The 27,089-nt window shown below is 39.7% G+C and overlaps 1 protein-coding gene across 2 annotated transcripts in view; it reads left to right on the top strand.

Annotated features, from left to right (window-relative positions):
• The first annotated feature begins 1,273 nt into the window (after positions 1–1,273).
• Positions 1,274–27,089, top strand: part of ARFGEF1 (ARF guanine nucleotide exchange factor 1) — a 96,517-nt gene continuing 70,701 nt past the window's right edge. For both annotated transcript variants that reach the window (XR_012086915.2, XM_020812408.3), the window contains exons 1-2: positions 1,274–1,544; positions 26,359–26,389. Coding sequence is in view for 1 of the 2 variants with exons in the window: in XM_020812408.3 (XP_020668067.1) it covers positions 1,421–1,544; positions 26,359–26,389 (155 nt within the window). In the remaining variant the exon portion in view is untranslated. The remainder of the gene's footprint in view (positions 1,545–26,358; positions 26,390–27,089) is intronic.

Here is a 27,089-nt window from a genome sequence, read left to right as displayed (position 1 = left end):
TAAGCTATTATACATTGCTGACTGCAGTTCTAAATATATTGTTTGAAAATACACTATTAAGTACCAAATTCCAAAAAGGTTGGCCTTCTTAGAGTAAGCAGTAAGAGACTGTAGTGTTTGCAAGATGAAGAAATTATAGCATAAATATTGGTGGACTAGAGCCCACAATCAGTTGCATGAAGTATCTTATCCATACATAAATGCCCACATATACTTTTCCCCCACATTTCATGAGGTAGGTTCCAGCTCAAATATATGTATGCTGAAATTTATTTGTTAGGCTCAAGGCACAAAAGGGCCAGTTGTATACCCCAACTACATGGGTCATCATCTCCTTGCCCGGGATATGAGCCACTTATGCTTACAGTCTATGACACGAGGATCAGTGACCTCTGTGTGCAAGACCCCAATATCAACCAGAACCAGTTGGCAGCGACATTACTTAACCACAACACAGTCCTCCTAGCTCTGCTCCCTTGACAGCTGTTCCTAGCAGGACAGAAGAGCTGGCTTTGTCTAAGAATAAGTCATAACCAAAGAGCCTCAAAGCAGCCTCGTTCAATTTCCCATGGGCCTCATTCTCGCACAAGGTACCAGGCATGCCTGTCTGGAACGGCGCAGGGGAAGGAGGTCCAGTCTCTGGGAAGGAAGAAACAGGCCAGCCTGGCTTCTTTAGTAGTCTGGACAGAGCCTTTGCATCTGAGAGAGGAGACCAGTGTGGCAGGAGGACGAGAGGCGGGAGGAAGGTCCACATACAGTACTGACAGAGTGAGCCAGAGGAGGCGACCTTGCTCCAGTCGCCACCCTGTACCTCAGCAGCGCCAAGCCTCTTCCTCCTTCCTCTCCGACGGCGGCGACGAAGAACCAGGCCCCTCCCCTCCTCACACCTGTTGCGTAGGGCCGACAGCCAGTCCCTGACCGAGCTTGCTAGCACGGCTGGTGTTGCTGTTCTCCTTGCTTGCTTCCTTCCTTACTCCCTCCCTGCGGCTGCGCCTCCCCCTCTCCCCCTCCTCCCGGGCTTGGAGCAGCAGCAGCAACAGCAGCGCCGCCGCTGCCGCCGCTTCCTCCTCTGCAGCCACTCGGGCCACGGCCTTGACGTCGCTTCCTTCCAACATGGCGAGAACAGGAGGCTGCCGCTGCCTGGGATGCCGCCGCCGCCGCTAATGGAGGAGGCAGAAGCGAGTGGTCAGCTGCCGGGCTGAGGGCGCTGCATTCCCACAGCCAGCTAGCTGGCGCTTCCTTCTCCGGCAACGAGCAGAGGCCGCTGCCGGATCCTCCGGTCCGAACCTCCACCCGGCAAGCCCTTTCCCACGAAGCTGCTTCGTTTTCCCACCCGGCGGGGAAGCTGGGTTAGCCTGAAGCTGGGCCGGTCTCCCCAACGTCTTCCTTCCTCCTGCCTTTCTTTCCGCCTCGCGTCCCCATGTATGAGGGGAAGAAGACGAAAAACATGTTCCTGACCCGGGCCTTGGAAAAGATCCTGGCCGACAAGGAGGTGAAGAAGGCGCATCATTCTCAGCTGCGCAAAGCCTGTGAGGTGGCTCTAGGTAAGCGGGGGGGGCGGGGGGGAAAGAAGAGGAGGCAGTGAGGAAACTGAGGCACCTGCAGCAGCCAGGCCGTGCGATTGGGACTGGGGGGTAGTGGCCATTGTGGGATGAAAGTGGCCGGGGGAGGCCGACGAGAGTCTTTCAGGGCGAGTGGGGATCGGGTGTGTACGTGTGTGTGTGCGTGCCTGGAGTCGAATGTGACAAAAGTGCTTGGAGGACCAGGACCGGCCTTCGAGAGAGGGGGGGTATTGCTGATGCATGAGGCCGGCCGGCCTTTGTGAACTGGTGAAGCGGTGGCGCCTCCAGACGGATGCGGGGGAGGGGGGGAAGATGAATGAAACCCCCCCACCCCCCCACCCCCAAGGGCCGTTGTGTGTTTCACGTTCATCTTGGAGAATTGCTGCTCGTCGGGATTTTGGTCCCGGGCGGGCAGGCGTGTTTGCCTCGGAAGGCGTTTTCCCCTCGTTGCTGACCACGGAGCGGGGACGGTTGCCTTGACACGGCTTTCTTTCACCGCCTCCTTCGCGCACAAACACACCCTGCATGAATAGGCAGAGAAGGTGTGTGTGAAGAGCTGACCTGGAAGAACAAGGCCGCCTGGGAGAGCAGGTGACGGGCGGCGGGGAGGAGGGAAGACGCAGAAGCGAAAGGAAGGCAGTTAGTTGATAATGGAAAACAAGAGACGGTGGCACCCTGGCAGCGCCTGAAAGTGATGCTTGTGCTTTGCATTGAGAGAGAGCTGTGTCTGTGTGTGTGTGTGTGTGGCAATAACACCAGTGGTACAAAGAATCCTGTGTGTAGATATATAGATATACTGTATATATATATATACATCTGTGTACTTGTCAAAGAAACAAACAAAAAAATCCACAAAACACTCTGTTGAGAGGAGAGCAGTTGTTTACGTGGTTATGAAAGGTAGAATAAAAGGAAACAGGAATCATGTTTCATACAGTGAACTGATCATCCGGGTTATTAGATTTGGGTTTAACCCTTCTCCACTGAAGTCATTTTCAAAGACCTATTGAATCACTTTATTAGAACTGGGAGATACTGAAATGAAAGATAATTAGATGGCATATGATGCACTATTCTAACATGAGTAGGGCAGACAAGGAACACCTCCCTTGAGGTAACCCTTTATTTCTTTAGAAAAAGTTTGTGTCATTTAAAAATAGATAAGTAAATGATGTACCATGTTGAGAACAGTAGCTATTAGCTTTTCTCCATCCCTGGGATGTTGATAGATATAATGAATGATTTTGCTACACAGACTTTGTATTTGTTTGGTATTGTCCGTTTCCTCAATGTATTTATTTATTTATACATTACAAACCTGAAATCCACTAGTTTACTAGTTGAAACTGCTCTTATAATGTGATCCAAAGAGGGAGATCTGAAGATGGCAGCATTACATCTATGGATCAGGAAATCTAGTCCAAACTAGAGATGCAATTACATTTACATATGAACCTATGCCTTGAACATGGATGTTGTTTTTTATCACTTTCATTGAAATGTGTTTTCATATTTGCAGTCCTATTGGCATATTTTTTTAAAATTGACACAAGTCACAAAACTAAAACTAAAGCTTACTTATTTCTACACACAAGTTTGATATTAGGCAGTTTTATTCTTTGCAGAAAGTTTTACTTTTCTTAATGTTGTATTGCTCTTTGTATGCATCCATGACAAACAGAATTTCAGATGTAAGAAGAGCTATTTTTCATGTGTTCTGCACCATTTTGGGAGTAGTATCAGTTTGCTGTTGGGATCCAGTGGGCCACTTCAAGTCATAGCCCAACTTTTCCAAGTCTAAGATCGTCTGCGTGCTTGGGACCCCAATCAGCCAGCAATGGACAGGTGTGATGGGAGTTATATTGCAAAAAATCTGGGGGATGCTAGTTTACAGGAGGCTATCCCAGAGGAAATAAAGATGATGATTGATTTTTAATTGATTTCAGGTTAATAGGCTTTTACAGTCAGTATAACAATCCAAAGATTATATTTAATGTACAAGTATTTTTAAAATATAAATTGTGGCAGCGTTTTTAATGCCATTTAGTTGTATGGCAAAGACCTTTTCATTTGAGGCAGACATTTGATGTGTTTTAGCATTTTGATTTATTTTAGAGTTTTATCTAAAGTTGCATAGATAAAGATTTATTATGTTGCTGTTTGGTGTTTTTACAGTATTTTAATTATTGTTAGCTCCCCTGAGTGGTAAGTACACATTTAAAAAAATGAGATATGAGTTTTCTAAAATCTTCTTTACAAACACAACATTGAGGGGGTCATTTTGCCCCACAGCATTAACAGATGAGAAAGCAAAACAGAAACTAAAATGGTTGTTGTGGGTTTTTCGGGTTCTTTGGCCGTGTTCTGAAGGTTGTTCTTCCTAATGTGCTACTCCTGTCCTCTGAAGATGCCGGCCACAGAGACTGGCAAAACGTTAGGAAGAACAACCTTCAGAACACGGCCAAAGAACCCGAAAAACCCACAACAACCATTAGATCTCAGCCGTGAAAGCCTTCGCGAATACAGAAACTAAAATGTCTAGGTGACGTATTGGTCTTATATGAAATAGTGGGAGGAGTCCAGTGCATCCTAACAGCGTAACCAATAAAAAGCAGTACATATTTCAAATTTGCAGTATGAGAATGACAATTTCCATGATAATGCAGGTTTGGATCAGAATTAATTTCAGAATTAAATGTAGAACAGGGAGACAATAGAAAAACAAAATCAAATCCCGGGGAGGGGGGGGTCAAGGCCAATGTAAAGTGGTCTAATCACTTTTTGTTGTTTAGTCGTTTAGTCGTGTCCGACTCTTCATGACCGCATGGACGAGAGCACACCAGACCCTCCTGTCTTCCACTGCCTCCTGGAGTTGGGTCAAATTCAAGCTTAAACTGAAGAGAGTAGGAAAAACCGCTGGGCTAGTCAGGTATAATCTAAATCAGGGGTGTCCAACCTTTCACCTTCCCTGGGCCACATTAGAAGATGAAAATTTGGTTTGGGCTGCACATAAATTTGGTTTGGGCCGCATGGGGGGCAGCCCTAGCCATTCTCCGCAGGCCCGCTCCAAGCGCGCTTAATGGCAGCTGCGATCTCAGACAGCAGAGGCTGCCAGCTTTGACTCCGGTGGCTTTATGGGGCCGGGAGGGGGTCCACTATTGATGGGGACGGCGCAATGCAGTCACACAGCCAACCTCTCCCCTCCACTCCTGCTCCTTCTTTCCTTCCCTCTCTCCCCCCCCCCCCCCACCGTTGTGACATGCCCCAGCCGCATTCCGGCCGCAAGCACCAGTAGTGTAACTTGAAACTTTGGAATTTCTTTTAAAATAAAAAATTGCACTGGGCTGCATTATGAGCCGACTTGGGCCGCATGCGGCCCTCGGGCCGCAGGTTGGACAAGCCTGATCTAAATCTAATCCCTTATGAATACAAAGTGGAAGTGAAGAGCAGATTTAAGGAACGAGATTTGGTGGCCTGAAGAACTTTGGATAGAGGCTCATAATGTTGTACAGGAGGCAGCAACAAAAACCATCCCAAAGAAAAGGAAATGCAAGAAAGCAAAGTGGCTGTCCAACGAGGCCTTACAAATAGCAGAGAAGAGAAGGGAAACAAAATGCAAGGGAGATAGGGAACGTTACAGAATATTGAATATGGACTTCCAAAGAACAGCAAGGAAAGACAAGAGGGCCTTCTTAAACAAAGAGTGCAAAGAAATAGAGGAAAACAATAGAAAAGGAAAAACCAGAGATCTGTTCAGGAAAATTGGAGATATTAAAGGAACCTTTTGTGCAAAGATGGACATGATAAAGGATAAAAATGGTAGGGACCTCACAGAAGCAGAAGACATCAAGAAGAGGTGGCAAGAATACATAGAGAAATTATACCAGAAAGAATTGGATATCTCGGACAACCCAGATAATGTGGTTGCTGACCTTGAGCCAGACATCCTGGAGAGTAAAGTCAACATATCTTCCCCTTCTATTTGCCAAGAGGTGATGGGACCAGTGGCCATGATTTTAATTGTTTTGATGTTGACCTTCAGACCATTTTTTGCACTTTCCTTTTTCACCCTCATTAAGCAGTTATTTAATTCCTCCTCACTTTCTGCCATCAGAGTGGTATCATCTGCATATCTGAGATTGTTGATATTTCTTCCGGCAATCTTAATTCCGGTTTGGGATTCCTCCAGTCCGGCCTTTTGCATGATGTATTCTGCATATAAGTTAAATAAGCCTGGGGACAATATACAGCCTTGTCGTACTCCTTTCCCAATTTTGAACCAATCATTTGTTCCATATCCAGTTCTAACTGTTGCTTCCTGTCCCACATATAGGTTTCTCAGGAGATAGATAAGGTGGTCAGGCACTCCCATTTCTTAAAGGACTTGCCATAGTTTGTTGTGGTCCACACAGTCAAAGGCTTTTGCGTAGTCAATGAAGCAGAAGTAGATGTTTTTCTGGAACGCTCTGGCTTTCTCCATAATCCAGTGCATGTTAGCAATTTGGTCTCTCGTTCCTCTGCCCCTTCGAAATCCAGCTTGTACTTCTGGGAGTTCTCAGTGCACATACTGCTGAAGTCTACCTTGTAGGATTTTGAGCATAACCTTGCTAGCGTGTGTAATGAGTGCAATTGTATAGTAGTTGGAGCATTCTTTGGCACTGGCCTTCTTTGGGAGTGGAATGTAGACTGATCTTTTCCAGTCCTCTGGCCACTGTTGAGTTTTCCAAACTTGCTGGCATATTGAATGTAGCCCCTTAACAGCGTCATCTTTTAAGATTTTAAATAGTTCAACTGGAATGCCATCACCTCCACTGGCCTTATTGTTAGCGAAAAGGGCATATGTGGTAAGGTAGAAGCAAAGTTTTTCTCTTAACCTACTTTGAGAAGTTGCTCTGGATAGAATAGACACAATTCATATGTGACCTTCGATTACAGCTTTTACATTCATTCAGTAGAGATAAATCTGATGTGAATGCTGCAGTCCTTCAATGTCTACTCAGAAGCAAACCACATGGAGTTCACTCGGTCTTACTGGCAGGTACACATCTTAAATGCACTTTGCACATTTATGTTCGAAATTAGTAGAAATTTAAACAGAATGACTGATCCCATAGTTATTGAGAGTTTTGTAGAAAACGGCAATTCAGTTTTGACATTCAACGAATTTAAGCTGCTGAGATCCCAGAAACTCCTCAGTAGAATAGAGTAAAATCTTGGGCTTGGTGTAATGCCTAATTTGAAAAGGAAAGTTAATGATCAATATCAAAATTATCTTACGAATTTGTCTTCGCCTGTCATTTGATCTACAATAACATTTGAAGTCACCCATCATAAAAGAAATCATCAGGAAACAATACAGTAGCTGAAATCCTGTTGTGCAGCTCTGTGTGTGCAACAGTGATGCCATCATCATCAGTGGCAAATCACTGCTGATTAAATTTTTTTTGAGGATTTCAGGATATGTGCAACCACTTTGCATAGTGTGGAAGTCACATGCACTCAAAAATAATCTTTAACCAGCAGCAGTATGTAGCTCATTATGGCATCAACACCATTGTGCATATACAGCTGCACAGCAGGATTTCAGCCAGTATTTAATTCTGTTCGCAGTGCTTCTGACATAGCAGAATCTCTTGTATAGTTTTCTGTATCTTTGCTGCTCAGATCTCAGATGTAGTTCATATGTACGCGGAGACATGGCTGTTGTAGATAATGGTTACTGAGTTCTTGGGATGTTTCATTCTTTCAGTGGACCTGATTTGGCATATTTATTTAAACAAAAGCAAAACTTCTGACTGATGGATATAAGAAAAGCTTAGGGAAATGGAAATGAGAATTGACATTTACAGTTGTCTCTTTTAATGTGATTTTGAAAAAGACAAATAAAAGCAGTTTAAAAGCACACCAAAAGCAATGGAGCTATATAGCTAACACAAGTTTACTGTTAGCATGATTTTAAAATTAGGATGATGCAAAACACAGATCACAAATTGGAAAGCCCTATATAGTAATTGTATTTACAGAGATCTTTTTTGAGCTTTGTGAGGTGATTTCATGAAAGTACTATGCATTATGGCCAAGACAAATTTGAACTAAGTGATTTAATTGTTCCATTTGCAAACCCACCACATTTGACTTACAGAATGACTAATTTGAGGCTTTCATTGGCATCACTAGGAATGGATCAGAATTTTACAAAGAGTACGCAAGTGGTCTTCAAAGACTAAAAATAATCAAATCTTCTGATTCGTAATGAAGTGGAATATGTTTTAGTTACACGATTTGATTTGCTATTTAGAAGTACATCCCTTCTACAAAAGCTGAGTTGAAACTGAGTTGCAAAAGACAATGGTGGCATAGTACAATTGCAACTCATTCCACAGCACTTTGCACAGACCCACTGAGGAGCTATTCTCAGTGATCACACTCCATGTAATTTTTGTAAATGAAACCTTTTATTTTGTTTTTTTGTAAGAAACACTAAAATGTGTGTAGAGTTAAAATACAGTTTCAGCTTAGTGTAGTCATCCCAATATGCAGTTTGTTAGTATAGCACTAGCCTTTCAGATATTTACTACAAGTATGGCCTTTTGATTGCACTTGTAGGATTAGATTTTGAATAAATAGGCTTTGGTGTTTAGTTATCAAACAACTTAATAGCTGAAATCCTGTTGCGTAGCATAGTAAGTCACATTAGAGTAGGACCATTGAATCAGTAAGGAATTGATTAGTTCAACTCTTTAAGTTCCATTGATTCAAATAAACCTTCCCTAGTTGCAACTTACTTTAACATTGTCACAACTTGAGTAGGCTATTTGAATCAATGACACATATAGAGGAATTCACTCACCAAATCCTCACTGATTCAATGAGCTTATTGTGGTGCAATTTACTAAGCTAAGCAATAGGATTTCAGCCTACGAATATATTCTAATTCAGATATATTTTATTTGTAATACTGATTGTTTGATTGATAGTATTAGAATTCTGTACATATACACAAACAGTAACCGAGATTGTGTGTAGTTAATAATATTTGACAAAATGCACACATGCTTTGCTTATAAGAGAATTCAGTTTCTATTTTGCGCATTAACATGTGTTAGTGTATTTGTGCAAAGAGAGTACCTGTTGGTTATTGTAAAAGTGTTAAATCCTTTTAAAATGTATTAGTGTAGAAGAGACACAATGGTAGAAAGCTCTGAAATAGTTTGTTTTGATTGGATGTTGACTTTAAGAAACTCTTTTTGATTTCTATTTATTTTATGAAATGTTACTGTGTATCATGCATCTCACAAATGTCATTATGTGTCTCACCAGCTAAGAAGCAACTAAGCTCTGCTGTGTTCAGTGGAGTCTGTTCCCTGGGAAATCTGTTTAGGCTTGTTGTGTTGATGTATCTCTTCTTCCCCATTTTTTACACTGGTGCAGTTGTTAGTAGGTTTTGAATTTGATCTGTCCTGTTCAACTGAGACCCATATTTGCTCTGCTTTCTTTTCAGTGTTCCTTTTTTTCTGGAACTCATTCATTGAATGCCAGGAAGTTGGGCAAATACCACAACTAAAATATACCAATCTTTGTGCAATGGAACTATTAATACTGCTTTCTGTACTGCCTTACAAACAGTTGCAGTATGAAATGTACAAAGCATGTTGATGTGGGCATTTCCTTCCCTGCTCTTGATACTTCTTTCTTTCTTTCTTTCTTTCTTTCTTTCTTTCTTTCTTTCTTTCTTTCTTTCTTTCTTTCTTTCTTTCTTTCTTTCTTTCTTTCTTTCTTTCTTTATTTATTTATTTATTTATTTATTTATTTATTGGACTTATATACCGCCCCATAGCGCTACAAGCACTCTCCGGGCGGTTTACAATTTAATTATACAGGCTACACATTGCCCCCCCCCCCCCCCCAGCAAGCTGGTTACTCATTTTACCGACCTCAGAAGGATAGAAGGCTGAGTCAACCTTGAGCCGGCTACCTGGGATTTGAACCCCAGGTCATGAGCACAGTTTTAGCTGCAGTACAGCGTTTTAACCACTGCGCCACGAGGCGCAGTAGTTAGTGTAGTCTTCCCAATATGCAGTAGTATTTGAAACTGACTGTTTGCTTTTTATAACTTCATAGGCCCATGTTTACCTTGCTGTCTTTTGTAGTCATATGATTTAAGATTTCAACCTTCTTGGTATGGGGGAAGAGGAGGTGTATAGAGTGCTCACGTCTCATCTTGCATGCATTTTTTCACTCATTTTCACTTCCGCATTCTAATTTTTTGTTTTTGCCCCCATGAACTTTAGGGAATTACCACAGACTTTCTACTTAAACTGTGAGATGTGTGTGTAGGTCACCAAAATAAGTAAAATTTTCATTTTCAACTAGCCCCCCCCCCATTTTTTAATATCTCTTATCTTCCTGCTACTCCATTCTGTTTTCATCTGTGTAATTTTGGCACTGTGTAATTGTTTTTAATCTGAATTAAAATGAATCCTGGCTTAAACCTAAATATTTTCTGATAATGTTTGATCATAGATCTTTTTTTTAATGGTTTTGAAGCATACACGGTTACATTTTAATCCAGTTAACACTGTATTCTGTGCATGGAGGCAATTGAAGGATTCATTGCTTTCAAAGTCCTACTCTAAATTCCTAAATTATGGTTTATTGTACCAAAATTTCTCTCAGTTCTTAAATTCTCCTCTCTGTTCCCAAATATACTTCTTACCTGTGCTTCCCTTTTGCAGTATTGAACACAATCCTCTCAATTCCTTTCTACTCTTGTACTTAACTACCTCTTCATGTAATGTAAGAGTCATTCCTTTTATAGTAAAGTGAAGGAGTTATCACAAACAATAGAGCAAAGGAACTGTAGGTCTTCATCTCATTTAAATAAAGCTCACAAAGGAAAAATTATCCTGTTTGCTGCAATGAATCATTTTTACTTTTACACTTCCTTTCTTCAGTTAATATCAGTTTTTAACAGCTTATATTTCCTTCTGTTATAATCATCTCCTTTGTCCTGACCTTATTTTTGTTTTTATCTTCTAACTTTCTAAGCCCGATTCCTTCTTTCTTCTACTATTTATTGTACATAAAATCACAGATGTATATGCTAAAATGGAAAAGAGATCAGTACCAATAGTAGTCTAGTAGTAGATCAGATGGTGTGATAGTAGTCTGTTTATATGCTTGGTGGTCTATGGAAATACATAATCTGCTGGTGTGATTTTTACCAGTGGAAAAGAGATCACAGTGGTGATTACCTTGAAAGTACTGTACTGTACTATATGTTGCATTAACTTTATAAAACAATGCTAAAATCCTGTTGCTCAGTGTAGTAAACTGCAACTAGAATTGGCCCATTTGAATCAATGGAATTTACAGAAGAGTTGACTAACCAAATCCCCACTGATTCATTCGGTAAATCCACATGTACTCTCATGTGATTTATTAGATTAGGCAATAGAGTTCTAGCCAACAACTATTAGGATAAATTTGTAAAACTGCAGTTTCATGGATACATGCAGTGTTTGGCCTGATCTTATCTGATGAAGTTTTAAAAATAGTTTATAAATGATCTGTTCAGGTCTGTGTGCAAACAATCTATGTTTGCAATCCAACAAACTACTAGATAAGTAGGAAGTGGGGAAGAGAAAAAGGATAGGGATTCACTCACCTGTTTTGGAGTCTAACTCTATCCATTGCTGGCTTTAGCCTATGGCCTGTAAATGACTTCATTGGGCAAATGCAGCTCCAGCAACAACAAAAGTTGTTTACCCATAATTTACAGGATTCAGATTTCCAAATGTGCTCATGAGCCTCAAAAGATTAAGGACCTGTGAGATCTTAAATTCTGCATCATGTTAATATATGGAACAAAGTTAGAACTTGACTAATGATTCAGTCACAAAGGCTGTGCTCTTTTCTGATTACAGAATTTCACTGCTAAATGCACGTCATTGTTCTAATTCTATTCCCTTTCTGTTTTCATCTGCTTGTATGGAAATGTATCATCTGTACCCTTTTTTATGGCTATGTATACCATTTAAGGTTCATCATGAGTTTAATTATTTTGCCTTCTTAACTGCAGCACTAAATTAACATAAAAATTCAGTTCAATATTTATTCTCCCCACATTCTTGAAATGCATTCTTATTATGTCAATACATACAATTTTATATAAATAAAATACTAATCTGAAATTGCTACTAAGTAAATTGTGGGACGTGGTAGTGCTGAGGGTTAAACCGCAGAAGCCTCTGTGCTGCAAGGTCAGAAGACCAGCAGTTGTAAGATCGAATCCATGCGACGGAGTGATCTCCCATCACTTGTCCCAGCTCCTGCCAACCTATCAGTTTGAAAGCATGTAAATGCGAGTAGATAAATAGGTAACAGCATTCCGTGTCTAGTCGTGCTGGCCACGTGACCATGGAAACTGTCTACGGACAAACGCTGGCTAGAGCTTGGAGACGAGGATGAGCACCGTGCCCTAGAGTCGGACACGACTGGACTAAATGTCAGGGGGAACCTTTACCTTTACCTAAATTGCAATTTTTTGCTTAAGTATAAGTATTAAATGTTTCATTTATGATTAAGGACCAATTTATCAGGATGTGTAGTTAAGTATCTTTGAAGTACATGTCATTCATAATGCTACGTGCTGTATTGTGTATTTTTTGGAATGACATTTTCAAGTCTAGTTTACGTATCTGTGCAGTTGTTTCACGTATTCATCCATGCCTGAAATAGTTGAAAAATATTTTTTCTGTAATTTAGAAATTAGACACAATTTGTGTAGGAAAATATCCACTTATTTTGAGAAGCCCACAAATTGGTTCTTGTTTTAAAAGAGCCTGTGAATCAATCTGTCTTTGGTAAGAAGCCCTTTCAAAGAGAATGTGATAATGTCATATTGAGCAGATTTTGACTTTTACTATGGTAGAACGTATTAACTGTGTAGGTTCCCTTTAAAAAAATTAATGGGCAAAATCCTGAAGGAGGAGTTGTTGTTGTTATTTTGTCGTTAAGTCATGTCCAACTCTTCGTGACCCCATGGACCAGAGCACGCCAGGCCCTCCTGTCTTATACTGCCCCCCAGAGTTGGGTCAAATTCATGTTGATAACTTCGATGACACTATCCAACCATCTTGTCCTCTGATGTCCCCTTCTCCTCTTGCCTTTACACTTTCCCAGCATCAGGGTCTTTTCCAGGGAGTCTGAAGGAGTATCATAAAGTTATGCCGTTATAATGTGCTGTGTGTTATTTCTGGAAACAGGAAATTTTGCTATAAGTGGCATAATTCCCTTTGCAACTGTTGCGCAGAAGTGTTTTTTGGATAGAAATAGGAAATATTTAATTTCAAAAAAAAATGTTTTGGCTATTGATATCGTCAGTCTTAGGTTGTGTTTATATGAACAAGTTTTGAGCCGTGTGTGTGTGTGTGTGTGTGTGTGTGTGTGTGTGTGTGTGTGTGTGTGTGTGTGTGTGTGTGTGTGTGTGTTTGTGTGTAAAAGACAGGAGGGGATGTCATTGAGGGCGCATCTGGTGGGCCATATAGTTCTGGCCCAGGTCCTTAGGGGAGTAGTGTGCTTGCTTTGTTTGGTTTAATACTTTAGGGGATTCCACAGCCAAAAACTGTGTGGCTGAAACTGAGGCATTGCCTGCTGAAATAGCAGGGGAAGCCCTGGTGATTGCACACAGCTCTCTCAGCACCAAATGCCCCCTGGAGGAGAGGAAGGAGAGAAAGGAGTGTGTTGCGAACTGACAAAGGAGGTGCTGGAAGAGAGAGGAAAGGAAATAGGGATCAAAAGAGAAGGAAAGAACCCTGCTCTTAGTAGGGGCTAGAGGGATACCCAAGAGGAGCTGGCAGAGGCATTCAGGTCTAGGAAGAATGACCAGAACCCCTTGGGACTACGTTGTAAAGGAAGATCTTTGGGACAGGGAGTTGATTAACTTGAGAGTGCCTAAAGGGGAGTGGGTGAAGCCCCAGTACTCTTTCCCTCCTCCTCTTCTATCGCATTATGGGGGCAAGAGATGGCAGAGATAGGGTCCACAAGCTACTACAAGGAGCAGCCAGCGAGAGCTGACTCTGACCCAGCTGCAGTGCTGGAGACAGCAGCACCAGAAAGAATGCCTACATCATGTCTGAAGGGAGCAGCTGGAGCTGGAGCTTGCTGCTAGCCTGGCAGCAGGGCCCCGGATATATCACATGGCTTGTACATATAGTTCCTCGCTTCTGTGAGCCTTAAGTTTCAATGGAATGTGGCGACCACCTGGAAAGCAAACTGTGGACTGAGATTCCCCACTACTGTTAACTCAGGGAGTTGAACAGAACAGGACTGAATCGGGGCTAGTGAAGTCAACTAGCCCTAAAGTAGACTTGTTATCTAAGTTGCTGTTTGTTGAATCTCCCATCCAAGTCTTAATAAACCTTATTGTGTTTGCAAAACCTAGTGTTGACTCCAGGAACCAGGGAGTAGAGGAATCTCTGTTGCCGGTCTGTAATTTATTGGCTGTTGATATTTTAATGTTATTATATCTATTTAAAACATGTCTAAACTTTCTACCTCAGTAACCAAGACAGCTCATGATTGTTTAAGATGGATGAGAAACCTGTGGTCCTGCAGATGTTGCTTGGTTACAATTCCCATCATCATTAACTGTACTGTCTGGCCTGATGGGAAATGCAGTTAGCAACATCTAGAAGGCTGTAGGTTTGTTATCTCTGGTTTAAGGTTATAATAAAAGTCTCCCCCTTCCATTTACTGTTAAGTATGTTTCCATATAAGTTTATTAATGGCTGATCCTATGGTTATGAGCATTAAGGAGTAAATGACCAACAGAGTTTTGTCTGGGAGTAAGACATGAGATTTGTTTAACCCACAAATCTGGAAGCACCATGTGCTGCATTGGCGTTTTTAATGGCTTTGATGACCGATTCCTAAGGCTTGATATTTGCTGGAACAACAGTTATCTTATCATCATAAAGAGCACTTCATTGTAAGCTGCAGTTTGAGAACTTCATTGTAAACTTTCATGCAGTTTTCGAATTGATCTAGCCACATACTTTGTTGAAAAGTAAAGCATCTTTTTGCGAGTGTCAAATAGTTACAGTATGTGATTCTCTTTTTGATATACCAGTAGAGATACTGATAAAACCGATTATATCCGTTCAACACACTGCAGTCTTCAGAACACTTCTGAATAAATGTAACAAAGGTTGGGGACTCTTTTTTTAAACTACAGCTTCGGAATTCTGGATTGTAGGGATTCTGGACCTTGCAGTTTAAAAGAAAAATTTTCCTAAGCTCTGAAATGCAAGTAATGTTGATTTATAGGATATAGTTGAACGCATACAAATTCTGTTTCCCATTGTGTTCATTGCTCTTGCTGTAGAAAGTCTGCTACTATAATTTTCCCACTTCCATGGTAAAATAGGTATAATAACTGGGACTGTTTTCAGGGCAGGACTGGGATAGACATATTGTTGGCCAAACATGATTGCATTAAAACCCTGACTTTGCCTTTTTTTTTTGAGTGGAGTTTTGATTATTTCTTCACCCCAGTAGAAAAGCAAGGTTCCTTAAAAATAAACCAGAGAGTCTCTTCTCCAGAAAATAGTTTTGTCACTTCAGCTTTCAATTTGTTTAATAACTTAGCTGAAACACTTGAAAGGCAACTGCTGTCTTGTTTATTCCAAAATGAATGGGCAGAGAAATGCTGCAGATTTGTATCGTTTCTTAGTTCTACAACCCATGGAGTAAATAAAAGCTGGGGAGCTGGCAATTACAACTCATCCGGGGAGGACAGCTTTTTTGTGCTGTTCTCTTTGGATGCCCATCATCCTTAATCCAAAAGAGTAGAATTTTTTCCTGTTATCTTATATCCTTTAATTATTATATCTTGATTATTATTTCTTGTTACTTTTGACTGTGGTGTCTTGTCAGCTTGACATTGCCCAATTGTGTGGCCTGGATAGTCTTTGCAGGTTCTTATTTGAGCTACAGACCTGCACTATAATTTTGGATAAGACTTGTGCTTCCAAAGTTGATTTTGCTGTTTTCCACCGCTGTTAAATGTTAGATCTTTTGTGTTGAATACTGTGTTCAACTTATGGACAGCTCAGTGGTTTAGATACCTGACTACAGAGCCAGAGACTGGGAGTTCGATTCCCTATTATGCCTCCTTAATAGGGGATGGACTTGATGATCCATAGGGTCTATTCCAGTTCTGCAGTTTTAAGATGATGATGTTTATTGTAGCCCAAATATGGTTTCCAAATATATGAAATATCCAAGGAGTGGTTGGCTACTGCCACACACATCCTGTGAGTTCCCATGACTGAGCAAAAATTTGAGCCAAAGAGCCTGAAAAACCCACAACAACAACTAGGGCTTTCTTTCTTTCTTTCTTTCTTTCTTTCTTTCTTTCTTTCTTTCTTTCTTTCTTTCTTTCTTTCTTTCTTTCTTTCTTTCTTTCTTTCTTTCTTTCTTTCTTTCTTTCTTTCTTTCTATACACACACACACACACACACACACACACACACACACACACACACACACACACACACACACACACACACACACACACACACACACACACACACACACACACACACACCCTTGTAAAACCCAGGCAACTTACAACATTGAAAGACAATATTTAAAGGTTAAAACAAGGATGGTTAACATAATTAAAAGGCAGTATTAAAACTAGGGACAATTTGTACACAGATGGCGAGCTATTGCCCAGACTATAGACATTATACCCAGTACCTGTTTAGACCACTTACTCACCTGTATTTTTAGTTTTAAATTATAATATAACAAGTTTCTAGTCCTTGGAAAAGGTGAGATATGTGGTAAATCATGCAGTACTTATTTTGCTTTTTGCTTTGAAATGAGATGCTGTTCTTTCAGTTAGTTTAGTCAATCAGTGACATCAACATATTCAGGTCCTGTGAGCCTCCCCAGTCCTGTCTGCTTTGGCAGGCCATCTCTCTTACATTCTTTGGTCCATAAAAGCACAACCCCCAGGGGGGTTTATTGTAGCTTGAATAGTGGAATAATCTAACAGATAAATAACTTGGCCAGAGTCTTCCGTCCTAGAACATCCACAAGTCCACAGTCAGTGTTCTTTGTATCATGCCCCTCACTTTCCTTTACCAGGAGGGGCTTAAGTTTGTCATTGAGCTCAGTTTCCATAACTAGGCTCCCAGCTAGTTCAGTTCCTATGGCCTCAGAATTAGGCTCTTCCACCATTGTGCTGCTTCTAAAAGCAAGAGCCAATATGCCCACAATGAGGGCAGGTATGTGGGATCCTCTCTCCAAAGAACTGCTCCTCCCTGGCTTCCTGGTCTGCTCTCCTCCTGCTGTTCCTGACACTGATGATCACACTGCCCCTTTCTCCACCAGCATTGGCTCTGGGTTGGTGTGGGCTCTCCTGAGCATATTTCAGTCCTTTCTCTCTCTCCCCATTAGGATGGCCAGGAAGGGAGTTTGGGGTTCTCATGCTTTCTCCTCTCTCCCCTGGGGACTCAGAGCTGTATCAAAAAACCCTCCATGGATCTTCGTTATAAATGTAGTCCCACTCCCCTAGGAGTTCTGCTTCTGCTTCTGGAGAGTCTTCTGCCCATAATTTCTTGGAGCAGCCCTCCTGGGCATCCCTCCAAGCTATTTTTGCTGAGGATTCCTTTCCTTTTCCAATGGACTCTGGTTTCCTTTCACCAGATTTCTCCACTGTGCTCTTCGGCACTTCCTCAGGGGCCTCTGGTTGCTGCTCCTTCATTTACTCTGTTTGATAGCCAGCCTTTTCCGTAGTCAGTTTCTGTGGGGATTCTGCCTGCAGTAGTGGCATGGTGACTTTTATAGCTACTGTCCACCAGGGGTAGACAGGTTCCCCAATCACCAGAGCTAGCAGTTACCACAAGGGCCTAGGTCTGGGTCCTGCCCTCATAGGAGTGTTGGATCTCGGTGTTGCCTTCCCCTTGCTCAGTATGGTAGGACCACTTGGGAGACATTGTTGTGGACAGGGCAGTAGAGACCCTGAGTCAGAGTGTGATAGCTCACTGTTGGGCATCTATTGCCCTATCTTTTTCACAGAGCCCTTTAGATTAATAATTATGAAGTGACCTATTGTTTGTACAGCAATCATGCACAGTTCTGACTCTGCACATGGAACTCTGTTTCCCCTCCTCTGCTGCAATACCTTTTTGATTCATTTCAGTAAACCAAGAAGCCCCTGACAGAGTGACTCATCTTTCAGGTTTCAGTAATTCTTTATTTGCATATCCAGGGGAAAGCCCTATGGAATATAAAAGTATTTACTTCTGAGGAGAAATACAGTACATAGGATTGTTAATTTAGTATTTAGAAAGAAGGCAACTTTTATGTAAAAGGTGGAAAGCTGTCCCCATGTCTTCAGAGAAATTGATTTGCAGGTCCATTTCGAGAACAGGAACCAATTCTTTTCTCAAATAAAAAGCAATCTGAAGGGTATTGTTTAATGCTATTATAAATATGCATGTCGGCACAGAAAGGTTGTTGTTGTATGAATATAGATGTTGTAAATGAGTACAAGGGTTTAAAGAGCTGTCTTTCTGTTTTCATACTAAGAGGTGTGAGTACTGATAGGACTTTTAGTAGTACTGTCTTTATTAAAATAATGTTTTGAGTCAGTAGTGTGGAGTGCAACAATTTTTGTTGTTAAACTTTTCTGTAGAATGTGCTCTGTTTTATTAAAATTAAGTTTTTTTAAAAAATAGCACAATGAATGAATATAATCAGTAAATTGAAGAGTATTAAATTTGTAGTTAAATTCTTCAGAATACCTCCTCTGTTCTTTGAAGAAGAAAAAACCTCATGGAGGCTTACAGTTGTAAAATAGTATCCATAAAACAAAACAACAAGAGCTGAAATCAAGACATACAGCAATAATGAGAGAAGTAATGATCTAAATAGCACTTTTATCTAACTGCTGAAAGCTGCATTAGAAGTCAGCTAACTCTTCCAAGACAAAGAATTAAGTAGCTGGGCCATCACCATCAAGAGACTCCTTTCCCACATGCCAAGTGAGCCACACTCCAGACGGTTACTTTATCTGAGAAATGAGATCTCAGCAGCAGGCTAGCTGCTGTATTTTCTGCAAGTGAAATATATGGATAGTTCTTGAAGGTATTTTTATGTAGAACATCTTAGAAATAGAAACAAGCTGTATACAGAACGTTTTATTGAATAACATTAGTAAGATACGCTTTCTCTAGAAAAGGTTGCAACTGTCACCATCTGAATTTTTGCAGAAATGTTCATGATTGTTGTTGCTGCTTGTGAATATCAGCAATGTTGAATCTAGGATTTCTCCTTGCTTATTTATGAAGAGGGTATGAGTTACAACTGAAGACATAGATAATCCAGCAGAGCTAAAATCAAATCCTAGTCAATTTAAGGCACTGGAGAAACCTTGATTCAAAAAATTCCAGGAAATCCATACAACTGTTTTAAATAAAATTAATTTCTTCCTAGCTAAAATTGAAAGGTCCCTTCTAATTTCACAAAATTTAGAACAGCAGTATAATTGACTTTGTTATTTGAATATACTGTATGTCAAGAACATAAGAGGTATTCTTAAGCTACAATAAGAAGAGTCCTCTAAAAATAGAAAGTTACTTTTATAAAGTCATAGGAAATTATACATGACATCAGAAGATTTTCAGAACATTGTATGAATCATTCTCTTTAGAAAAAGTTTTTTGGGGTAGCAGGTGAAAAACAATACTAATGTTATTGCATTGACAGTGGTACATTTTGTATTGTTGGGTTTGATAAGAAGGAGTGGATTTAGTCTCATCTTATAGAATTGCATTTCTGGTAATACATTAGCCTTTGCAATCAACCAGTTATATTTTCTTTAAAATTCAAGTTATTTAGCAATAATCAAATTCCTACGAGTGAACATATTGAAGTAATTGGTATGATCTGAGGCCTTCTCGCATATTCCTTGGATCCGTAGTATGCTGCAAATGTAATTGAACAAAGACAATGTAATATTTACATGAGGACTGGCTGGATAGCTAAGTGGTATAGGTGTCTGGTTGCAGAGACAGGGGTTGGGAGTTTGATTCTGCACTATGCATCGTTAGAAAAGAGCCAACCTGTGTTGTCATGGGCAGGCTGCATCGTTAGAAAAGAGCCAGCCTGTGTTGTCATGGGCAGGCTCCACAGTTCCAGGACACCACTAGAAGAAGGGAATGGTAAGCCAATTCTCATGTTGTCAACCTAGAAAACTCTAGAAAGGTAGCTGGTGTGTCAGAATTCACTTGACAGCATGCAGTTATTATTAATATTTACCTGAAGTAGTCTGTGTTAAAGTTTTTCATTGTTGTACTGTGTGCACTTCATTCTTTTCTGTATTTTTTGTTTATTAAAGCTAGTCTTTTTCTTTTTTAAAAGTGTTGCAGGGGATAGAGGTTATTTTAAACCATAACAAGTTGAGGTGTGGTATAGATTAGTTAAGGAGCAAATCCAGGATAATTAGTGAACAAAATCATGGAAGGTATAAAAGGTAAGAAGCCTTCCTTCAGAAAATGGAAATCTTGTCGAAATAAACCACAGGTAAAAGTTTTATTTGCTGTTCTTACCAGGCACACAGGCAATGTAAACTGTAGTGGGAAATGGGAGCCTTTCTACAGGGATGGCATCAGAATAACTGCCTTAGGTCTGAAGAGCAAGAGATTTTTCCCTTATGAGCAAACACGGGTCCAAAAACACGTGTAAGCCTGGACAGAGAGCAATCAGGAGTTTGCACATGCTAAAATGGGCTGAATGAGTCCAAATTCAGCTAGCCATGATACAACACTCCTTCTCACAGGTCTGCCCACATAAGAACACCCTTGTACTCTCAGATATTATTATGAAAAGGTCAAGTGGGCTTTGTAGTCCTTAGACTTAACTTGCACCACTGACAGGACTCTAAGTAAGCTAGGCCGAGGCAGCACTCTCAGATGACCCTATGACAAGTGTACTGTTCAGAAAACCAAATGAGTTTTATAATCTTTATTTTATTAAAGAATAAGCATGTTACTAAGTATCAAAGCCAAATTAAACCAAAGCAAATAAACTAACATTGTGCTGGTTAGTTACAAAGATGTAGTGAGGCAAAGAAAACATTAAAAATAGAAAAGTGTTCAAAAACCTTACAAAAACACAAAAAGCCATTAAAAAGAATAAAAACAGTTCCAGTCCAGGAAATCATTAGTAAAAACAAAATAATCCAAGTAGGTTATAAAAAGGCTATAGTCCTCAGTGATCCTGTAGAACAAGAATCCTGTACTAAAAAGAAAAATTCAGTAAAAGTCCCATTATCCTTAGAAAAGTCAAATCCAGTAAATGTACCATAGTCCTTACAAAATTACAAGAGCATAGTCCATATGGAGTATTCCAAGAAAAGAAGTCCATAAAGAATATTCCATAGAACAGTCCATAGAAAATAGTCCATGCATAGTCCTTAGGAAAAAACCCATAAGTCCATAGGTAATCCAGTATAGTTAGTCCCATGTGTCACGAATGACTGAAGGATCTGTCTTGAAAGACAATGTCCATAGGGAAAAAGTTCCTTTTTCAAGAGTAACTGGCAAGGGCTTATCGCACCTTCCCACGATGTCATCCAATAAGAGTTTGTTACTAGGCAAACAGTCCTGTTGCACCACATGACTTCTTTCCCATACGCACCTGATGTTATTTGGGTTACGGTGGTTTATCAAAGAGTCACAATAATTCCCATCTATCTAATCACACCGAGTCCTTTCTCAGGCTTTCAGAATAACATTCTCTCTGTTCGCCTAGAAAATAACCTGTCAGCATAGCAAAGTTACTGTACACAAAGAAACAAGATGGAACCTCTCTGGCTCATTTCTTAATTACAAAACCCATATGCCTTAAAAGATTTTAACTCAAAAACCCATCTCATCACATCCCTGACCTTCTATTCCATTTCAGAGATATAGGACAGGGACCTTCATAAATTCCCAGTTGGCCAGCCAACCTTGAGAGTACAGTATTAAACTTTTGACTGGCTAGCATGCAAACCAAAAATTGACTACATTACATTTCTGACCCATTTCTGGTCCTTTTGCATGTTGTTCTGGGAGTTTTAACTGTGGTCATGAATTGATTTAATCCTATTCTTGCACTTTCTGTTGCTTTTCTAAATTTACTTTATACACTTTCATACCATTGTGTCATTTCTGACCACAGAGAATGCAGGAAGTGAAGAACAGCTTGTAATAGTTCTTACACATGTTTGTTATTTTTATTCAGTATTTGTCACAGTTTAATGTCACTTTTAAAACCTTGGGTGTCAGTAGTAGGATGAGAGACATCACTTGTCCCCTCCCCATTAATCCTACTTTTATTTATTATTTTAATTTACAGAAATGTATACACTATCACATGGGTTATGCTTACAAACAGCTTCTTATCCTCACCCCAATTCCTGCAGATACTCTTAAGCAAAACTTATTTGTATCTTCCTGTAATAGCTGGTGTCTGGGCTTGAAATCCATAGGAATTGCAATGATTTTGAAGTTTCTTGCAATTATATCTGTGCAAGTGTATGGATAGTTAGTATTCTTTTCCCTTGAAGAGTTGAGCAGTCCATTTTAGAAGATACTAAGAATCTATAATTATTGCAGATAATATTATTGAGAAGATCTTGTAAAGATAAGCTCTTCTAACTGGGCTATTGAGCTGACATTATTCAAGAAGTTTTGGTAGGCAAGAAACTTGACAAGAAAAACAATTCACAAGTGCACACTCAGAGGAATGTGCTTTCGGGTATTAAAAAAAATAAGAAAAAGGCCCTTCTTTCATAAAAAAGGAAGAGAATGCTGCTTTCACAGATGACCTGAATTTGTTCTCAAATAGACACACAAACATGAGATCTCAGACTTATTCAAACAGAAAAAAAGACATTTCTCACAGTCTAAATGTTTCAGCACTTGGAGAGTTCAGATGTGGTATAAATTCTCTCTTGGTAAAAGTGTCCCCACCTCACCCTAAACTACTAAAATGTATTATAACATTGATGTCCTGTTGATTGTGACTCAGATAAATGTTGGTAGTGTGTAAAAAAATTGGAAGTATTGATTTTTCTCGTTAAATAAATTGATCCTGTGTCACAAAGACAACCCAGAGAGAAGTGTGTGAAACACAGGTTGTAAACCTAATTATTTCCTCAGCACGGACATGGCTTCTTTAGAAAGGTTGAAAAGAACAAATTTATTTTGTTTCAAGAATGATCTCAAAACATAGCTACATCAACCTTGTATCATAGTGTATTCTAGTTACTGGTTGTGTCACTAACAACTTGATTCTACTGTGTTTCCCAGAAAATAAGACAAGGTCTCATATAACTTTTTGCTCCAAAAATGCATTAGGGCTTATTTTCAGGTTTATTTTTCCATGTACAACAATCTACATTTATTCATGTCATCTTCTGGTTGCTGCACTATGATGGAGGGTGGGATTTCACTCAACTGGGGCTTATTTTTGGGGTAATGCTTATATTACGAGCCTCCTGAAAATCATACTAGGGCTTATTTTCATGTTAGGTCTTATTTTCATGGAAGTATGGTAGTATTTTAATCTTTATTGTAGTGTTCAGAGTCTCACAAAACATCTGTGGGTTAAACTAGAGACTGCAGTGGTACAGGTAGATGCTGCTCTTGCTTTCTTGATTAGACCAGGTTAGAATTTCTGACTCTTGATATTTTTACCAATGGCTAGTCTTGAGACTTTATTGGTACCTGGAAGGTATAAAAAGACCCCCTGGGCAGAGTGCCTTTGCCCATGTGGATGGAGCAGATAGAAACAATTGAACATGTCCTGTTGTGGTGTACATATTATAAGGATGTACGAGAAGAACTTGTTTTCCCTTTGACTTTCCAATTGCCCGGCTGTACAGAGCAACAATGTATGCATGTGCTGCTGCCTAATTCCAATCCTATGTTTACACAGTGTTGCCAAATTCTTTCATGCTGCTATGGGCATTAGAAAAAGAATCCTAAAAGTGGATGGGCCTCCGTAGTCGGAGCATGCTTTGCTAGACATTTTGGAATTGTTTCAGGGGAGATGTACTGTTACTTCAGATGTATTGCTGTAAGCCACCTAAAGTGGTCTTAACCGACCAGATAGGCGGGGTATAAATTAAATAAATAAATAATAAAAAAATATTGTTATTGCTTATCTCAGAACTGACTATTGCTTTGCATTCAATCCCAATATTTTTGTATATTTCTGTATATTTATATATTTTAGATGTTTTATTTGTGGCTAGTCTTTTGTAATAAAGCTTTATCTATCTATCTCATTGGTACCTGCTAGTTCTAGTGTTGCACACACTATTCCCCTGTATGCCTAAAGAAGGCTTTGAGGCCTGAGAGCGCACAGCCTTAGATATTGTGCTTAAATTGTAGTCCCTGCTTTCTGTCTGGGATTTACTTTTAAGAGATGTCCAGATCTCTTAAAGTTTTAAGTTGTGCTTGATGTGCAGTTTAGAAATAATGCATTTCTGTATAGAAATTTACATCATCATAATTATCGCTCATTAATATTATCATTGTCACAATCACCAAGTGTATGAGGCCATGAAGTAAGATTTGTTCTTGTGATGGAAGCTTACTAAAGGTCAATAACTTTTGAATCCAGGGCCCACATCTTATTGTGGTGTTTTGCATTCTTCTGTCAATTAACGATTAGATGCTCTTGAGCGTGAAATGAACAGTGTATATAGCTGCTCCATCCCTGGAGATGTAGCAGTTTCCTTAAGAAAAAATGTAGCATGATTCAAGTCAAATTTACAAACATTTTCTAATTCATAAATGCTCTGTATAGACTCTAGATTAGGAATGAGTGATGTCAAGGGTTTGAGAATTGAACCTTTGCTCCCAGATCCCACAGTGGACCTGGAAATGGCGTTTATGGTAATTAAAATAATGTAAATAGGAAGTGCCTTATGGGAGCTCTTCTCCCCCCTTACCCCCATTTTGGACAGCAGGGGCCTTGGGTCATCAAGTGAAAACTGCTATCCTGGAGGCTTGCAGGAGCAGAAATTTTTTGGAGGAGAACAAAAAATTGTGGGGGGGGGGACTGAGATGATAATGGAGTTGCAACAATGACCATAGGTGGGCCACTTGATTCTTATCCTATACAGTGGTGCCTTGCATTATGAGCGCTCCGTTTTACGACAAAATTGCTTTACGTTGAAGGTTTTGCGATCGCAAAAGAAATCGCAAAACCATGTTCCCTATGGGGAACATTGGAACCGATCATTGCAAAATGATGATTTTCGGCCAGCTGATCGGTGGTTTCAAAATGGCCATCGAGTTAAAAAAAATGGCCCCCCGCTCTTTTCTGGGACGGATTCCTTGCTGCACAGGCAGCAAAAAAAAAAAAAAAAAAAAAAAGGCTGCGCTATGGAGGATCTTCGCTGGACGCTGAGTTTCAAGCCCCTAGAACCGCATTAATCGGGTTTTAATGCGTTTCTATGGGCTTTTTAATTTCGTATTACGACATTTTCGTTCGACAGCGATTTCACTGGAATGAATTAACGTCGTAATGCGAGGCACCACTGTATTTCATTATGGAAGATCCTGAATTGCTTTTAGAATGAAACTTGTAAAATATACCACTTCTTGAATTCTAAACTCTTTAAATAAAATGGAAAGAGATAGTTTCTGGGTTTCTTGAATTAGTGTTGATTATGACAGTATTTGAAGAGCATATAGGCAGAAGTTTAAACTTAGGGGCAATTGTATTTAAAACTGAGATTTACGTGCAAATTCTGTATTTGAGCAGATGACACAGCTGGTTAGTTTAGTAACTTGGGACAAAATCTTAAATATTTAACAATTCAGTTGTTGTGACAAATAAAAATGTTTGAATTCTAAATGGGATAGTTTTTGTAAGAGTCTATTGCTACATTTTCTCTAAGCTGTGCATGTGCAAAACTCCATTTGGGCTGTGTACCAGCAGCCGGTGTTGCTGCTTGTTTAGTTCCGGTTTTGACTGGAACCCCACATGCATGTGTGTGAACAGGGTGAGGCTCCCACACAGTGGGACCAAAAATTAGAGGGAACATTGTTCCATTGTAATGATGCTGAAATTAAAAATGTTAATGATCCTGAAAGGTCACACACATGCTTCAGTGTACTTCAAATAATTAAAAAAAAAAAACCCTGCAAACGTCTCAATAATGTTTCCCTCTGCCAATAGGGAAAACTGTGTGGGTGGCATGCAGCATGCAGATGTACAAGGCAATATTTCTCCAAGGTCATTTAGAGTGTTGTAGATGGTATTTGTAGATAAGCACAAGTCAATGGACATAATTTCAGAGATAACAGGAAAGGATGCCCTATCTAGTTACTCTCCTTTTAGAACAAATTTCTTAAGGCATGCTGTATACTCAATAAATTGTAACTTAACAAGGATTTCAGTATGCTTAACATATTCAAAATAAAGATTATTTTTTTCCATGAACACTTAGGTTTTGTAAGTCACCAGGTTTCATTGTTATAAATAAATGGGAAAGTTATATTTTTATGTATTTTAAATTATGTTTTAGACAATTGAATCATACTGTGGTACAAATGTATGTAGAAAAGTGATTCTGATATATTCTGTGGCAGTTGAGTAACATGGGAAATATAGAATTCTATTTATAAATTTTATCATTTTGTTTGATATTAAATGTGGAAGTTACCTTCATATAGAATTCCTGTAAAACAAGTTTTCATTTGCTTTTTCTTTCCAGAGGAAATAAAAGCAGAAACTGGAAAACAAAGGTACAGCACTTTTCTTTTTATTGAACATGAATAGTTTGACCTGTTGATTGTATTTTAAATGTACAAAGCAGCATTCATACAGAAATTAGATTGACTGTTTACTGCACCTTCTTAGGAAAGACCTTACAAACTTCTTTTCAGCACTAAATTGTTCATGCCTGAGATACAGCAAACTGCTTAAGCCAAAGGTATCAGAACCTTTCATTGCTGCATATAAAAGCGGAGGGAAAATATTACAGTTGTTTACATTTTCAGAGCTCACCCTTTCCTTTCATAAGCGGTTTGGCTTCATATTATAGTTAGGAAACATCTCAAGGGTGTCAGCATGTTATTGGATCAGTGAATGTTCTATTTAATAAATATTTAATAAATGTTTAGACCTCTGTCAGAATACATTGTCTTTGTTTTTAAGTATTACTGTGGTTGCAAAAGTCTTCTGATGCAGAGTTTTGTATCTCTTAATATTTGACCTTCTGACACAAGAGTTCCCTCAGTAGCTATCATTGTGCAAGTAGTGTGGCTATTTCAAATTGAAAACAAAACAAAATATAACTTTTGACTGTTAATGCTACTGTGTCATGAGGCAATGCCTTCCTTTTCAGGCAAGCTTTGAAGATAGACGTGAGGGTCTCAGAAGTGCTTACATTTAGGGATTTTAAAATGTTTCTAAATGCTTTAAGATTGTTTTTAATCTTTGCTA

Source organism: Pogona vitticeps, chromosome 4 (assembly GCF_051106095.1).
Source record: "Pogona vitticeps strain Pit_001003342236 chromosome 4, PviZW2.1, whole genome shotgun sequence".
NCBI lineage: Eukaryota > Metazoa > Chordata > Lepidosauria > Squamata > Agamidae > Pogona > Pogona vitticeps.
Note: the sequence above shows the minus strand (reverse complement) of the source record. Positions and strands in the feature narration are given on the sequence as shown.